Source organism: Lampetra fluviatilis, chromosome 5, assembly GCF_964198595.1.
Source record: "Lampetra fluviatilis chromosome 5, kcLamFluv1.1, whole genome shotgun sequence".
Lineage (NCBI taxonomy): Eukaryota > Metazoa > Chordata > Hyperoartia > Petromyzontiformes > Petromyzontidae > Lampetra > Lampetra fluviatilis.
Genome location: NC_136279.1, coordinates 21,871,966 through 21,889,091, shown reverse-complemented (window position 1 = coordinate 21,889,091; position 17,126 = coordinate 21,871,966). Strand labels below are relative to the sequence as shown.

The following is a 17,126-nucleotide window of genomic DNA, read 5'->3' as shown; positions in this document are numbered from 1 at the left end:
CGATTCCAGGCCACGGCAAATACCAGAGGTGAGTGACATCAGAACCAGTCTCTTGGGGCCTCCCCTTCACAAATCTGCACTTACCGGCATGATGAAGAATGGTCAAACAATGCTCAAGACCGGCACAATGGGGCGAGACTTTCATATCCAGCATTACAATGGCCCAATATGGTGTTGCCAAAACTTAAATTGACTAGTGCATGAAAAATGGAAAATAACAAAATAAATTTCAAAGAGGTGAACTTAACCGTGATAAATAGGTCTGTGTCTCCGTGTAATTATTGTATATTCATGCTACGCTCGCGCTCGGTAATTCATGTTTTAATAAATGAAGAGGAATTTGTTTAAAGTGTAATAATTCTGCTATCGCTAGCGCCTGCCATGATCACAGCATTATATTCCACGCAGTTTTTTCCTCCTAACTTTTGTTAACGCTCACTGTGTGCGCCAACTTTTATATTAATAGACCTAATAAATAATAATTTGAATTTATAAAGCGTCCAAATGTGAAATTAAACTATTTGTATTTTAACAGGTAAGGCCCACTGAGCTATGTAGCTCCTTTTCAGAAGCGACCTGGTTACAAATGATAGCTCAACGAAGTGGCTTATCACGTGGACATTTTATGTCAGCCAAATGCCCTAAAGTCTAAACACGTTTCTACATGTGGAGGGAAAAACCAGAGGATCTGGAGAAAAATCTACATGACCACGGGGAGAGAGACACCGCAAACTCCAAATATACAGCAGGCATCAGGGGTCGGAACGAATCCAAGCCCGACCTTCTGTATACCAGGCAAGGTAGTTAACATCTCGCCACCGCGGCGCCAAGTAATTGTTGACTTCTTTTCAGATCTCGTCGGCCGTGGATCTGCGGCGGTTGGGCTCCCTGGTGGCAGGAATCGACGCAAACACTTTGAGGCAGATACCCACTAAGGAGCTCCTCAACGTGTCAGAGGAGTTCTCCCTGCAAGCAGAGCGCATGAGGCCTTCCCAACAGAAGGCCATCGTCAGCAAGGTGAGAGGTCACCATGGTGATGGTCCACCCGTTAGAGTCATCCCAACCCACTTCATTCCCGACACCTACCTGAAATGTCTGAATTTGTATGCAACCAGTGGCACACTCCAGTTAAACATTTCTGACCGGGTACACAGATTTCCTACCAAGAGACCACGAGTGGCATATGGGCGCGTATATGCATAAATGCGCATAACAAATAAAAGACAAAGATCCCCTTGTGTAGCCTGAGCAGACTGTTGGGGCAAGTGCAGTTAGTGAGTAGCACCTATGAAGGCCAGCACGGCACACGAAAGGTGGGTGGTCATCACCACGCCCGGCCGCCTTTGTATCCCCAGTAGCGATGTTTGCACATCGCAGCAGGTACTCATTTGAGGCAGAGTCGTGTATGCGTGCGCGTACACACACACACACACGTACAAAGTGTGTCCATTCACACACACATACATACGTACACACAGATATACTATGCATTAAAAAAGTACACACGTACACAACAAAGAGACAGGTCCCCCGTGTAGCCTTAACGGGCTGTTAGAGCAAGTGCTGTTAGCGAGTCACACCGATGAAGGCCGGCACGGCACACGAGCGGGTGGGTTGCCAGCAACTCCCTCATGACGGATGGTTGTTCTTTCCAGTATTTATAGCGGTGACACACCCCCCCCCCCACCTCCGATAAGAAATACTGGCTAATAGTTTGCAAATCACCATTTTTCATTTGCAATCGTGTGTTTGACTTCCCATTACGACTCGCTGAATTACGAATCTCAAAAATTGCACGTGAGCGGTTATTGCCTTCGAGCTGCAACACGGCCCTGACGTGAAAGTCGTCTCATTGCCAGCCGGCACGATATACCTGAAGCCAGGCGGCGGGTAGTGGATATGGTGCTGCTGCTGATGCACGTGGCTGCCTGTAATCCAGCGCGGTTGTAGAGGCAGCAGCAGCAGCGAGAGTTGATGGATCACGGCACACACGCATTGGGCTAGGCCAGGAGAATTGCAGTACAATCGTGCCTCGGTTAACAGCGACATCGGTTAACGGGGTTTTTTGTTGTTGTAAGTTGCGGTTAACGTTTCGCCTGCCGTAGATGACTCCCGTGGTTTCGACTCGCGTTAAACATTTTGACTCACGGCATGTTTCCGTGATTAATCTTAACTTGAAGCTTTCGTGACTGCAGGAATCCATACTCTTTGGTTCTTTCGGTAAAGTCACGTAGCGACAGTCTTGTCGTTGAAGACGGTCACTTGTTGTTGCGATCGAAACGTCGTGATCTATTGTGTTTTTTATCTACGTGACTTTACCGAAAGAACCAAAGAGTATGTTTACGTGATGCCTATCCGAGCGTTGGTTAAGTTTGGCTGAGCGCATGCCCTCAGCCAATTAAGCGAAAACCCCATTGTGAGCCGTTTGGACCTCGACTGACTTTAAGTTTACGTGAGGTTTTCTGTATTGGCAGTGGAAAACAGTTCTCTTGCAGATCCATGTAATTCCTGTGTTCGATTAACAGTTATTGTGGTTAACAGTAGTTTTCGTGAAACGGGTTAAAAACGTTAACCGAGGAACCAGGGCCGCATTATCCAATAAGCCACAGTAGGCACTGTGCCTAGGGCTTACGAAAAATAAAGGGCCTACGAAAAATACATATTTTACCATGCTTCTTGTTGTGTGTATGATTACATTTTTTAACCAAGATATATTCTTGAATACATATATTTATAACGCAAGGATAGACCGTGTACATATACACGGAGAGAAATTAAACATCGGAGATTAACTTTTCGAGATGTTTTCATTACAAAATTAGCAATAATATCTTGAAATGGTGTTTTTTTTTCGCACAATATCATTCACAATAGAGAGTAGTGCAAGGCAAGACGATGCGTTGTGGTCCTATGGTTGATCGGAGACAGGTTTTTTTTCCACACAGCTTTGGCAAGTGACAGCGGCGGGTGTAGTAAACATGGGCAGCAACTCTTTGGTGCGCACCGGATTAGAGCGTGTTCCCCTTCACGAGCATGTGGGTTTTTCTCCGGGTGCTCGGGTGCCCTCCAACACGGCAGCACTCGTTAATCGGCCGGAAACACCTGAACACACAGGACCGCAGAGCTTGGACAATTGTTGGCGCCGGCTCACCGCGTGGCTGCCCGCTCCTCCCCGCTCGCCTGTGGTAGCTCCTCGCGCCTACCGAGTCATTCCCTCCTCTCTCTGCGAGAGCAGGCGGATACCGTGCGGCGACATTGCATGCTGAAATTATTATTTTCGCTATTATTATAATTATCATCATCATCATTATTTGACCGTGACAAATGTAATTGACTCCCAGAAGTTCAATGTAGTGCACTGTGGGCTTCTTATTCTTCTTCTTCTTGTCGTATATGGCTCATGTAGATGCAGAGCAACAACGAAAATTAAACATTGAGGTGGTCAAGCCAGATAACCGTGTCAGGAGTAGCGAATTGTATCGCTGTGATGGGGGCCACCTGATATCTTCCCTGCTTGACAGCGCTGCGTATAAATTAAAGTCTCCTTATTCTCCATCCACTGCTGGATGAGGGCTTCCCTCCACGCCATGCGAGTCGTGGGGGTCATTTAACTGTACTTCGGTGGGTAAACTTGGATGTGGGAGCATAGAAGTACTGTATAATGCTGGCTTTTACTGCGCTAGTCTCGGCTGAGCAACGCGTAACCCCGCAGCACCCTATAACAACCCGCTTGTGCCTCTTGATCGCCTATCCAAGCAATGTCCATTCTCAGCCCTGCTTAGCTTCTGAGATGTGACAAAGATCTGACGAGATCTGGCACAACCCCGGTGATTTGTTTGTAGGCGATGGTCACGGTTAAATGTAAGCACTGTGTGCGCGTCTCATTAGAAAAACAAAACGTCTCGATGTTTGTTACAACAACAACAACAAAACAAACCTCTTTTGCAATTCCCAGATCATTGAAGAAGTCAATATCTCCAGAGCCTTGGATTACCTGAAGGGGTCCCTCGTGAGTGCAATCTCTCTCGTCAGGCTGAGAAACATTGCCGACATCACCAATAAAACGTTCGAAAACAAGTTGTGGAACAAGGGCCAGGTACTGTAATCTGCATCACGCCGACGCAACTCAACGCCCCATTCCTCGGCTTCGTTTTTTCGTGGTTTTAACCGTGAGCAGTAATCGGCCTCTGACGGGTGTTTCAATCGACCTGAACCCATTGGGCGTGACTGTGCAATGTTTTATTTCCTATTTTTGACAGGCTCTTTTCCTCTTGAAGAAACTACTAAAGGATGGACAGTCCATTTCCTCCGCAGACATCAAGTAAGGGCACCTTTGTTGGTTATCTGCACATTGCCATTTAAGATTGTACAGCGGGGAGCGGTGGCACAGCAGTGAGCGCACTTGCTGTTTAATTACAGCTGAGTTTGATATCCAGGCACGGCTAACATCAGTGGTGAGTGATATTACAACCAGGCCTGGGCTTACCCCTCCAACCAGCACCGTCCAGCGGGGCTAAAAATGGTCAAATCACCCCCATGGGTTGAGACAGCATGGGGAGGCCTTCATCCAGCAGAGGATTAAAATACATCTTTAAAATATTAATACTATAGGGCAGGTTATTATCTGGGACATTTTTTATCACCACTGTTGTCATAAGTTGGCTTCCCATCAGCAGCAGGGCTGAGCTACAACATCTCCTGCCTCTGCTGCCATACCTCGACTTTCGGTCGTCCACAGTACCTCTCTCAGCTCTCCCGTCACCCTGCACACTACGGCTCACGGTAGAAGTCTCCGCAGCAGCAGCAGCAGCGTGACTCACAACCTCCTCCTCCTCATCTCTACACCAAGGACCAGGATCGCCACTGCTAGGCAACGCATCTCCGTGGCAGTCCAAATCGTCTCGAACGCCATCGAGCATTGTATCTACACCAGTGTGTAGATTCATCACCAATTTTCAGAGGGAGGCCACTTTCGCCGATAAGACATCTGTGTCAGGGCCGCCACACTTTCGCAACCATTGGGGTTTGACAGCACGACGATGAGGGCGGGGGGGGTGTTTTCACGTTTGTGTATTGTTGGGGGCGCAATAAAGACCACCAGGGGCCGCAAGTGACCCGCGGGCCTTCACAAGGAAGAACACCAATCTACACCGACTCTTTAAGAGACAACTCAAAAAGGCCCCCCAACCTTATCTCTTTCTCGACTGGCTTTTGAGCAACACTGAGCTTGGCTCCGCACCTGGCAGCCACGTTTGTTTATGTCCGTGAAACATTGGCCCAAACCCGCAGTTAAAGCTCTCTCTAAGTACGTAATGGGCTTTCTTTATTCCCTTTTGCAAAGTCGATGGTTGTCTGCGGGCTCTCGCTTGGTTAAATGAAGGACACTGGTGAATGTGTTTTCAATTAAAACTTGTTGAATTAAAATCACATTTTCAATTGGTTTTTCATCGGCTGTAATTTATAATGGTTTAATTAATTGGGCACAAGAATAAGAAAGCACTAAAGTGTAATCTGTAGTGGCAAAGTGGGACATTGCATTGTTAATTTTTTTGATGAGTAATTAAATCTGTTAATTACACCATGAAATATTTGTTTTACAATAATTCCTTGACAATTATGCAATGTTAACAGGGCACAGCAGCAAGAAAATTGTAGTTGTCATTGGTCTGAAATTGACTCCCTTTTGCAATAGGTATTATTATATTCTTGGGTCTTTCGGTAAAGTCACGTAGATAGGCTCAAAGAAAATAACAAAAAATAATTTTCATTGACACCTATCGACGTGACTTTACCGAAAGACCCAAGAATAAGAATTCCTGCGGTCACGAAAGCTTTAAGTCAAGATTTTGCAATAGGCTTAGAGCAGGGCTTCATTTCAACCACGTGTGCCTGGTTCGGTGACCAGGAAGATACTGTTTCACGCTCGGCACACCACATTAGGTTAATCTCTCGCTATGGCTGTGGCTGCTCGCCACGTGCAGCAGCCTGTTCATTCTACCAACGGCTCACAAAAATATATATATTCAGTCGGAAGTTCAGCCCTGGGCTTAAGTCGGTATGGAAACTCGTAGAGCAGAGAGCAGATAGTTATCTTCTTGGTTCTTTCGGTAAAGTCGCGTAGAAGGGAGATAACATTTTTAAAATATTTATTTTATTTTATTATCTCCCATCTACCTGACTTTACCGAAAGAACCAAGACGATGAATCCCTGCAGTCACGAAAGCTTTAAATCGAAGCAGATAGTTACGCAAACAGCACAACTTCCACTCCGACCCAACGACCAACCACATTCCAGACCCCTTCTATAAATTGTCTAATAGGGGTACACGGATGTCTTCGGTGATTCTCTGCTCAAATGAGCATTGCGGCAGTGTTCATCTTCTGTTTACAGCCCTAAGCCAGTGGTGAAAATCCCACATTCCTCTGGTGGGAGTGGGTGTATCCATGGATCAACCAATGTTGACTTCACCACGAAGTGGTACTCATTTGATCAATCCCAGCAGGATGATGATGGTGATGGGCTAAGTGAACACCCAACTAAGATTTAAAGTCGACAACCTTCTGCTAAGCCAACACCTGCCCGGATATAATTGTTGGTGCCAGGGTGGCAAGATGTTACCTAGCTCGTCAGATATACAGGTGGACGTGGGTTCGATCCCAACTCTGACGCTTGCATATTTGGACTTTGCATGTTTTCCCCGTGGTTGCGTGGATTTTTCTTCGGGTCCTCCGGTTTTTCCCCTCTACATTTAGAGTCAACATGCGTTTAGAATATATAGCTGCAATACATTTCCACGTGAGCCACTTCGTTGAGCTATCACTTGTGGCCAGGTCCCTTCTGAAAGAGAGCTGAATAGCCCAGTGGGCCTTACCTGGTAAAAAATTTTGTACCGTAAAATAATAAAAATAAAACATAACAAAATAATTCTCACGACGTTTCGGCCACAATGCAAGCAGCCGTCCTCTTGCGTTGTGGCCAAAACGTCGTGAGAATTATTTTATTATGTTTTATTTTTATTATTTTATTATTTCCCTTCTACGTGACTTTACCGAAAGAACCAAGAAGATGAATCTCTGCAGTCACGAAAGCTTTAAATCGAAATTTTTACCGTAGTTCAATTTTAGTGGGGGTCACCTGGAACAGCATGGAAGGAACCACAGTGAAACCCAGTGGGCTCTTCCTCATTCCCGGGGCTTCAGGTGGCATTTGCGGCCACCATATGCCCCCCCACCCCTCCACACCTCGCGCCGCACAGTCTACCAAGTGAGTCTAAGCAGCGATATATGGCTTTGTGGCGCGGCGTGCAGGACCATGGCATCGGCATCCTCTGGGCTCACGTGCGGCATGCTGAAGCAGCTGGATAACAGCACGCTGCTGCACTGCTCCGGGATCCTGGCCGGCAGGCGAGACCTGATGTCCAGGGCACAGGTCAGCCAATACATTTTCTGACACCAGCATTCATCAATTTATGAAATATTGAAATGGCTTATTGGGCAGGCTATTGGAGGAACCAAATGAAAGTGTGTGTGTCTGTGTCTATGTGTGGGGGGAGCGGTAGTGTAGCGGTTAGCGCGCTGCGCTACGAACCTGGCGACCCGGGTTCGATTCCCGCTCACGGCCAACACCAGTGACGATTATCTGAACTGGTCCTGGGCCTCCCCTAGGTCGACTTAGCCTCAAATGAGTACTTGGTGCGATGTGTAAACATAGCCACTGGGGAGACAAAGGCGGCCGGGCGTGGTGTTGGCCACCCACCCCCTCGTGTGCCATGCTGGCCTTCATAGGTGCTCGCTAACAGCACTTGCCCTACAGTCTGTTAAGGCTATACGGGGGATCTTATGTGTGGGGGGAGGTGGCGCAGTGGTTAGTGTTCTGCGTTAGGAACCCAGCGACCCGCTTTCGATGCCCGATCACGGCCAACACATCTGGCGATTATCTGAACCGGTCCTGGGCCTCCCCTAGGTCGACTCAGCTTCAAATCAGTACCTGGTGCAGTGTGTAAAAATATCGCCACTGGCGAGACAAAGGCGATCGGACGTGGTGCTGGTCACCCACCCCCTCGTGTGCCGTGTCGGCCTTCATTGGTGCTCGCTAACAACACTTGCCCCAATAGCATGTGTAAAGCCTATACGGGGGATCTTTGTCTTTGGTGGTAGTGGTGGTGGTAGTGTGATCTTTCACTGGCTAACCAATAGGTGTGGCATTTCTCTGCAGCTCAAATGCCTGGCACAGAGAGTTTTCTCGTGGTTGAACACAACAAGGAGCAACTTCTTTTCCAACATCTCGTCCGAGGAGCTGAGCCAAATTGCTCCCAACCTCCTCCTACAGCTACCGTATGTACCCAGTGCCAGATTAAGCTAGTGCGGGGCCTGTAGCACATGCTATTAAGGGGCCCTAAATTAAAAAAAACACACGTAATATTAAACACATACATGTTTACCTTGCATAGTAAAGTAATTGTATCTTTTCATTTTCTAAAAAGCCAGATAATACGACAAATTGCTAATCTTAAACACCCAGTCGTTCATAAAAGTTGAAGGCAGTATAGTACTATAGTAATAGAGCAAGTGCAGAATCACCGAACCGGAATTGATAGCTTAAAAGCATGTAGCGAGGGGCCCTTGAAAGTGCGGGGCCCGTAGCTACATATGTAGCTACTACACATGTGTAGTAGCTACATATGTAGCTACTTGTGCTACTTGGAGAATCCGGCACTGTAGTACCCACCTCTTCACCACCGTTCGTTTCTCTATTGTGTACGGTATGTAGTTTGCACGTAGTGGAATTCAATCTTTTAGGTCACATGACACTTTGACAGAAGTGCATGAGTGGTCTTTGAATGTTATCACACGTAGCCAATAATCCAAACTGCTGAATAATAACACAATAACTCCAATCCCCATGTCTCTTCCTTTTCATGTAAAACATATCACGGTATTTGTTTTACACATTCCATCAGCCATACGTCCTTCTGAGAGTGCATAATTTCAGCAGCATTGGTCCAAAAACCAGCAAACTCTGGATCGGTTTCGATACTCAAGTGTCTCATCATCTGAGTGGGGCTTGCTTGAACCAATGCTCGGTTCACTGCCAGGTGTTTATAGGCAAAAATTACTGAATTTGAAGCCGCTCACGCTGTCAGTCACGGCGGTTGTTTGTCCATACCTCAGAGTGCTGCTCAGTGTGGATCAGTGAATGGGGCACGTTTATATTTACACGATCTAAATCTTGGCTTGAAGCTTTCGTGACTGCGGGAATTAATATTCAAATTAACAAAATAATTTTTTTTTGTTCTACGTGACTTTACCGAGAGACCCAAAGAATATCTATACAATCTGACCCAAAAAAAAACTTTATTATGGATGATATTGGTTGTGAAAGCCAACGGTTAAACTGATTGGTAAAGGTTTTTTTTTAGGTTCGGTTCACTGATTGTTCGCCACTGATGATTGCCATCGCATGGAGTACAACTTAGGTCGCCGGGTCCATATGGCGGTGCAATTACCACAGCGCCATTGGGCTGGAACGACGCATCGAAGAATCCATGATTTTCAACTATTATACCGTATGTGTTGCACGCAATGAGTGTGTGGCATCCCTCTCAGCCGCTAGAGGTGCTACATATGCAGCGCAGTGTTAAGGAGATCGTGAATTGTTGCACACTTGAATCGCGAGGATTCACTGAATCAGTGGGAGGAGGTTCGGGAGGCAAGAGGGATGAATTCTTAAATATGTACAAAGAAGCCTGGCGCAGCACTCTACTGTTTATATTCCTGAGCCAGTGGAGGAAATTCCACATTCCCATGGAATGGCTGAATCTGTCAATAGCAGACACGAGGATGGATCGCCATGCTGCAGCACAGCAAGATGTGGATTTGCAGCTTGGCATTCATCCAGCAGTAAATTGATCATTGTTGGCGATTAAGATGTCCAATGATTGAATGTTGCTATTGCAGATTTGGAGAACTGAAGAAAATTCCGATGGCCTTGTGCGGGAACCTGACGCAGCAGCTGGGCAGGGCTGACGTCCACATCCTGGCGAAGAGGACCCCGCTCAGAGAAGACATCATCTCCCTCGCCAAAACCTGCTGGGTATGTAGGTTGCCATTGTGACTAGGAGGTGTTATCTCCCATGCGCGGTATAAAGGAGGTCGTGAGTTTGATTAAGAGTTTGCGTGGTCACGTGGATTTTCTCCCTGTGGTCACGTGGATTTTTCTCCGGGTCCTCTGGTTTTTTTCCCTCCGCATATAGAGTCAACGTGCGTTTTAGAGTATTTGGCTGCTTACAATTTCACGTTATAAGCCGCATCATTTGTGGCCATGTCGCTTCCAAAAAAGAGCTATATAGCACAGTGGCCCTTACCTGGTAATATAAAAATATCCATTTGCCTAGTCAGTGCTGGATGAAAGCCCTCCCCGTCCCTTGTAATCACACTGGACGCCACGATCCGTCTCGCTCCCACACACGAGATGATCTCGTCACTCTGTCTCGGCAGCGGTCGTCCATTCAGTCACCGCCCCCCACCCGCTTTGGATGCCATTCTACCACCAGTCTCGCCCCCCATCAGCCATCGTTAATTCCCAGGGCGCGTCCTGAACAAGCCCGGAAGTTAGCTTTTCCCCAACAGTCGTTAACGCAAAACAATAACGCACATGATATCGAACGTAATCGAATTCTTACGGGCAATTCGGTGCGCGTTATCTTGAGCGCAATCATCGATGTTAATTGGTGCACCGATGCATGGTCGAGACTCGTCCACTCTTGCAGGGCGAGCGGTGTTCATCAGAGTGGCCGGACCCTGACCCCAATGGTGGGAATTTCGCATTTGTCCATCGAAAAACCAATCGGCATCCATTCATTTAGCGACCCCTGGTTCAGTGAAAGGATTACTTGAACCTTACCTGGATTTGAACCCGAGAACCTTCAAGTTGTAAACGTGCTGCTCCTCTGCCCTCAGGCCTTTGACATCCGTCGAAATTGTGAAAATGCTCCGGGGGCATTGGGGTTAGTTCCTTGAAACACTGCCACCATTTGAGAGTCTTATTTGCCGATGTAATACCGGAGCCGGCGGTCTAAATAAATACGACTACAAATGCAGTGCCTCGTGTTAACAGCGGCACAACGGGCAAATTGCTTTCAACGGGTAACCTTTAGCCCATCTCACCATTAAAGAGAGATGGATGAAAGCATTAAAACAATTGGCACTCGACGTTGTTGTACAGCTTCCCCACGAGTCCCTCCCCCCCCCCCCCCGTTAAAAAGGTGCATTTTGTTAAACACTGACGCGTAATAAAGGTTTCCAGGTCCATAAATATCGCGCCTGGATAGCACCAGTAACAAGCGTCGCCACGTACGGGAGCTCCGTCAGAAGCCAAGAGCCTACGGTGGCTTGATGTGTGTGTGTGTGCCCTATGCTGGCGAACTTCCAGGACATTTCAGAGAAAAAGCTTTCAAACAGTTTGTGACTTCATGAAGTTGCTAATAAGGCCTCCGGGCCGAAGTGTGGGCCGATGTGTTTATGTCCTGCAAGCCAGAGCAATTCTTCTGTAGCTGTTTATTCTTGTTATGCGATGTAATTGAAATTTCGGCGAATGTACAGGGTGGCATTCTCGAGATTGTCTCGGCTTTATTTAAGCCGGTGGCGAGATGTTAACTACCTCGCCTGGTATACAGGAGGTCGTGGGTTCGATTCCGACCCTGACACCTGCTGTATTTTCGGAATTTGCATGTTATTCCCATGGTCGTGTGGATTTTTATTCAGGTCCTCCGGGTTTTTTCCCCCACATTAAAAAACACACGTTTTGAGTTGGCTGCTATACATTTCCACGTGATAAGCAACTTCGTTGAGCTATCATTTGTGGCCAGGTCGCTTCTGAAAAATAGCTATATAGCCCAGCGGGCCTTACCTGGTAAAATGTATAAAAAATATTAGGTTAGTTTAGATGTGTCACCGCTGGGAATACAAAGATGGCCGAGTGGTGCATGCCAAACCACTTTCCTGTTTTAATAGAATCCCTAATAGGTGCACTCGCCCCAACGGTTTGCGAAAGCCTACAAAGGGAATATGTTGTCTTTGTCAATAATTAAGGCTGTATTGGGGGGGTCTCTTTGTGTGTGCGTGTGTTGTGTGCAAGTCCTGTTACGATCTCTGTAAGATCGTTGTCGATGCATGTGTGTGTGAGTCAGTGAAGCTTAATGGAATACCGTCTTTTTTGTGTGCGTGTGTGATAGTGTCATTAAGGTGACCCCTATAGATCTCTATTATTGCATGTGCGAGTCAGGAATGCCGTGGAATAGATCATTGTCATTGGGTATTTGTGTGTGTTTTAGTAACGCCATATAATAGATCTTTATCATAGAGTGAGTCAGTCATGCTGAATGATTGAGCGTTGTCGTTGAGTGTGTGTCAGTAACACCACATAACAGATCGTTATCCTTACGTGTGTATGTGTGTGTAAGTTATACTATATGACAGTTCTTTATCACTGTGTGTGGGTGTGTGTCAATGATGCTGCGCGTTAGCGCCTTGTCATTGTGTACGTGCCAGTCTGTAATGCTATACGTGAGATCTTTGTCATTGTGCATGGGTGGTTGTTCATCTGAAATGCTATATAATGGATACGTATCAGTGTGTGTGTGTCAATAATGCTATACAATAGCTTAATGTCATTGTTGTGTGTGTGGGAATCAGTAGCCTAGCGGATAGCAGGCTGCGCTACAAACCCAGCAACCCGGGTTCGTTTCCCGCCTACAGTCACCCGCACCGGTGACGATTATATTATCTGAACCGGTCCTGGGCTTCCCCTAGGTCGACTCAGCCTCAAACGAGTACCCAGTGCGGTGTGCAAAGATCGCCACTGGGGAGACAAAGGCGGCCGGGCGTGTCCTGGCCACACCACCCCTTCGTGTGCGACGTTCCGGGACTGCATAGTAGGGCTGGACGATGAATCGATTTCAAATCGAAATCGCAATTTGAAACAATGCAAATAGCAAATCGCAAAGGCTGCAATTTTTTCCGATTTGAAAAGTCCTATTACTTTCTTATTGGAATTGTTTTTTTTTGTTGTTATAATTATAACTTTCTTTATTTAACTTAACAATTGTTCTATGTTGATTGTTCAATTTCAATAACCTTTTTTTTTAATAATGCATGTTGGAAGCAATTCATATATTTTAGGTTATCATCCTTGCATTATAATATATAGAGCAGTTCATGTTTTGATGGTATCATGTGGTAATGCTCCATCACACGTTTTAAATCTATTACACAGTGAATATTGAAATGAAGCTTGACTTTTTAAAAAAACGTAATCGCAAATCAAATCGCAATATCTGTCAGAAAATTCGCAATTACATATTTTCCCCAAATCGCTCAACCCTACTTCATAGACGCTGCTGCTACTCGCTAAGCAAGCGCTTACCCCCGAGAGTATGTTACAGGCGAAGCGGGGTTGGTGGTGGTGGTGGTAAATCTTTGCCTTTCGTTGTTCAAACGCAACCACCTCTCCTCTCGCAGAACTCGAGCTTGGCGCCCACATTGGAGGAGGTGGAGTTGATGGGCCAGCTGGTGTGCATGCTGCCCGCAAGCGACATCCTGGCCACGCCCGACGAGGCATTCGCGTTGTCCGTCGAGCAGTTCAAGCTCTGCCTGCAGCTCAACGGCACCCAGAAGGACGCCGTGGCCGTCAAGCTGCGGCAGGCCTTCGGGTAAAACAAAACAAACCAAACGACTGCTCGTCGGTGGGATTGCCACCGGCGCTGTAGAAGGAGAAATCAAACGAGGTCACCTTGGACGAAATTGTCACCCATCGGGAGAGATCTGCCCCCCCCCGCCACGTGTGTGTAGGCGTGCCGTTGGCCGTATGTGGGCATTTGTGAATGGTGAACCGAGGTGAAAATGGTATCGATGCTGCCCCGCCAGTCGATCCAGTAAGCCGGCTAAAAATTGGATCGTATTTGTGGGTTAAATCGTTGTTTCTATTTAGTGGCAATCGGAATATGTATTTATACTGCAGGAGGAATCCGAGGAGCTATAAAGCTTTTTGACACAGATGTCCAGTCGGGGTGGGCAAGAACGTTACTACAACAAACAATACAACATACACGATAGGAGTGCAAAGGGGCAGTCCATAAATGACGTCACGCACGGGGGGGGGGATCAGAGATTTGTGACGATGTGTGACGAGGAGGAGGGGGGGTTTGAGAAATGTGACGTCACATCCAATACGCAACTTTAAATAAATATAGACAACACGTTCTGCTTAATTAAATAGACGTTTTCATAAATGTTTTTCCTACAACATCAGAGTGCAGCGCCATATTAAATACGCACTACAATGACAATAGTTTAAAGTGATTTGAAGTATATTTTATTTTTTGGGAGGGGGGCAGAGATTTGTGACGTCATATTTGAGGGGGGTCTGACTTTTTGTGACGTCATTTATGGACGGCTCCAAAGTACAATTAAGGTCAAACACATCACCTGCAAACACACGAATAAAACTCAACCATCCCCATCCTACATAGGAAAAGCCCACTGAGATATGAACTTATTTTTCCGAAGCAACCTGGCCACAAATAATAGCTCCAGGTGGAAATTTATAGCAGCAAAATTATTTAGATGCACGTTTCTACATCCGTGGATCGGGTCATCTCCATTGGTCAGTATCGCGTCGTGTGACGCTATCATTGGCTGATATCTGCATGATCGGTGATCCTGTCGCAGTCTGTTTGTGCTGCGTACCCACAGCCCCACCCAGCCACCCAGTCACGCCACGTGCTTTCTCTCCTTTTCCTCTCTCCGTGGATCCCGAATGGCCGGGAACGCTGCCGCTTCAATATCCGACCTGCCCCTTCACCCTTCGCCCTCGAGTCACAAGTTTATGCTGTTGACGCTACAGCACCTATTATTGTGTTGAAATAATCATTGCAAGCTGGTATTATTGTCGGGTGATTATAATCATTATATTCATTATAATCATTCGACATCTGCTGTGATCTTTCCGACTCTTCGTTTGTGCTTTGAACTTTTCTTTTTCAAGTTTTCTGTCCAAGCCAACTTTCAGTGCGGGACATTTGTATTTCATTTAACCTTAACTAATTGTCTGTGCAATTGTTTTTGCACTGATTTATCTTTGCTTTCGTTGCTGTGCTTTAGTTGATTTCATTGCTTTGGTCGTTTTGATGACTTGGGTCACTCTTGCAAATGAGCCTAAATCCTTGACTCGAGAGGACTCGACTGCTGAAACAAAAACCTGAAACCTATCGCGAGATATAGCGCCTAACACAAAGTATAAAGCACGTCCCGAAGCTCCAGTCGCCACGTCCATCGGCCACCTTCGTTGTCCATAATCAACGTTTTTTTGGGTTTAGATCGCGTTATTTATAAATGTGTCGTAACCCTTCACCACCCGACATGGCCAATTAGCAAAAAAAAGTGTCACGTTGACAAAAGACAAATAGTTCACTGCTTTAGCCCACCGGTGTGTTGAAGCGTGAACCCACAACATTTACAATTTTTGAGTAGCACGACGTTTCGCTGGTAATTGCATCCAGCATCATCGGGCAATTCGCCAGAATGGTGAGGCTCTGCTCTGCTCCCGGTCTTAAATAGAGCAGCAGCAGGGTGACGTCATCATTAACTCATCACTCATCACCTTCGTTGTGCTCGCTGCGTTTATCAAGAGATCAAGATATTATAATTCACACTTGCCCAATGGAGTACATTGTCTGCCATGATTATTTGGGAAATGGAAACTGATGGAGGGAAAAGGTTACGTGAATTGTGGACGAATTTCTTCATCTCAAGAATGTAACATTTTTTGTAATATACATTGTAATCATTTGTGGTTTTCGTTGTCATTGATATCATTTTTAATAGCGTGGATCATGTATTCTTTCCTCTTACCTTCCCAACTCCCCACACCTAGGAAAGAGTGCATTCAAATGCTTTAAAAAACCCACCACATCCTTCATTAACCTCACCCCATCCGTCATTGTCAACCATATTCTCCGCATTTATAAGACACATTTTTCCCCCTTTGAATTTTCACATCTACAGTTTGAGGATGCGTCCATTAATACGGTCGGATTGTGTGTGTGTGTGAGGAGCGGTAGTGTAGCGGTTAGTGCGCTGAGCTATTAACCCAGTGTTCCGGGTTCGATTCCCGCTCACGGCCAACACCAATAATGCTATACAATAGATTCATGTCATATTCTTAGGTTTTTTCGGTAAAGTCACGTAGGTAAAACATCAAAATTAATAAAAATAAAATACCTAAGAATATGATTCCTTGCAGTCACGAAAGCTTCAAATCTAGAATAGATTCATGTCATTGCTGTGTGTGTGTGTGGGAAGCAGTAGCCTAACAGTTAGCAGGCTGAGCTACAAAGCCAGCAACCCGGGTTCGATTCCCGCCCACAGTCACCAGCATCGGTGACGATTATATTATCTGAACGGGTCCTGTGCCTCCCCTAGGTCGACTCAGCCTCACATGAGTACCTGGTGCGGTGTGTAAAAGCATTGCCACTCGGGAGACAAAGGCGGCCGGGTGTGGTGTTGGTAACCCACCCGGCCTTCATAGGTGCTCACTAACATAGGTGCTAACTAACAGTACTTGCCCCAACAGTCTGTTAAGGCTTCAGATTTGTATAACTTTACTGAGGCTGGGCACGAGTGTGGGGGGGGGGGTGACTTTTCCTTTTTGGAGCATCTCCTAAATCCAGAGAATATGGTAGCAGCAGAATGCATCATAGGCTGATGGTATGGAAATTCGCCTTTCTTGAGGACTGCTCTACCTGCTGTTCAGCAGCCCTAATAGTGGACCACTGCTCAGAATCAATGTGGCAAGCAGCCTATTTATTTATCTCTCTATGTATCTATTGAATTATTTGTGCTTGTGGACCACAGCCATCAACAGAGAGCCCTTTCACTGTTTGGTTGAATTCAAATGTTGGCTTTGGGGAGATTTTTCATTTCTTGTAAATTGTTCGTGAGGTTTCACCCCCCCCCCCCCCCTCGACTTAGTGAAATAACGGTACGCTTGTGATAAACGCTGACGATGTTGAAGAATCACCAAAGCGCTATTCTGCACTCTGTATTGGAACGGTGGATTATTTGCACTT

General features: G+C 46.3%; 1 protein-coding gene across 1 annotated transcript in view; it reads left to right on the top strand.

Moving 5' to 3' along the window:
* LOC144932290 (otoancorin-like) overlaps positions 1 to 17,126 on the top strand; it is a 53,765-nt gene that overhangs the window by 21,135 nt on the left and 15,504 nt on the right. Inside the window, exons 10-16 of the mRNA XM_078856232.1 lie at positions 853 to 1,017; positions 3,956 to 4,096; positions 4,260 to 4,321; positions 7,309 to 7,429; positions 8,216 to 8,334; positions 9,958 to 10,093; positions 13,519 to 13,709. Of these exons, the coding sequence (XP_078712358.1) occupies positions 853 to 1,017; positions 3,956 to 4,096; positions 4,260 to 4,321; positions 7,309 to 7,429; positions 8,216 to 8,334; positions 9,958 to 10,093; positions 13,519 to 13,709 (935 nt within the window). The remainder of the gene's footprint in view (positions 1 to 852; positions 1,018 to 3,955; positions 4,097 to 4,259; positions 4,322 to 7,308; positions 7,430 to 8,215; positions 8,335 to 9,957; positions 10,094 to 13,518; positions 13,710 to 17,126) is intronic.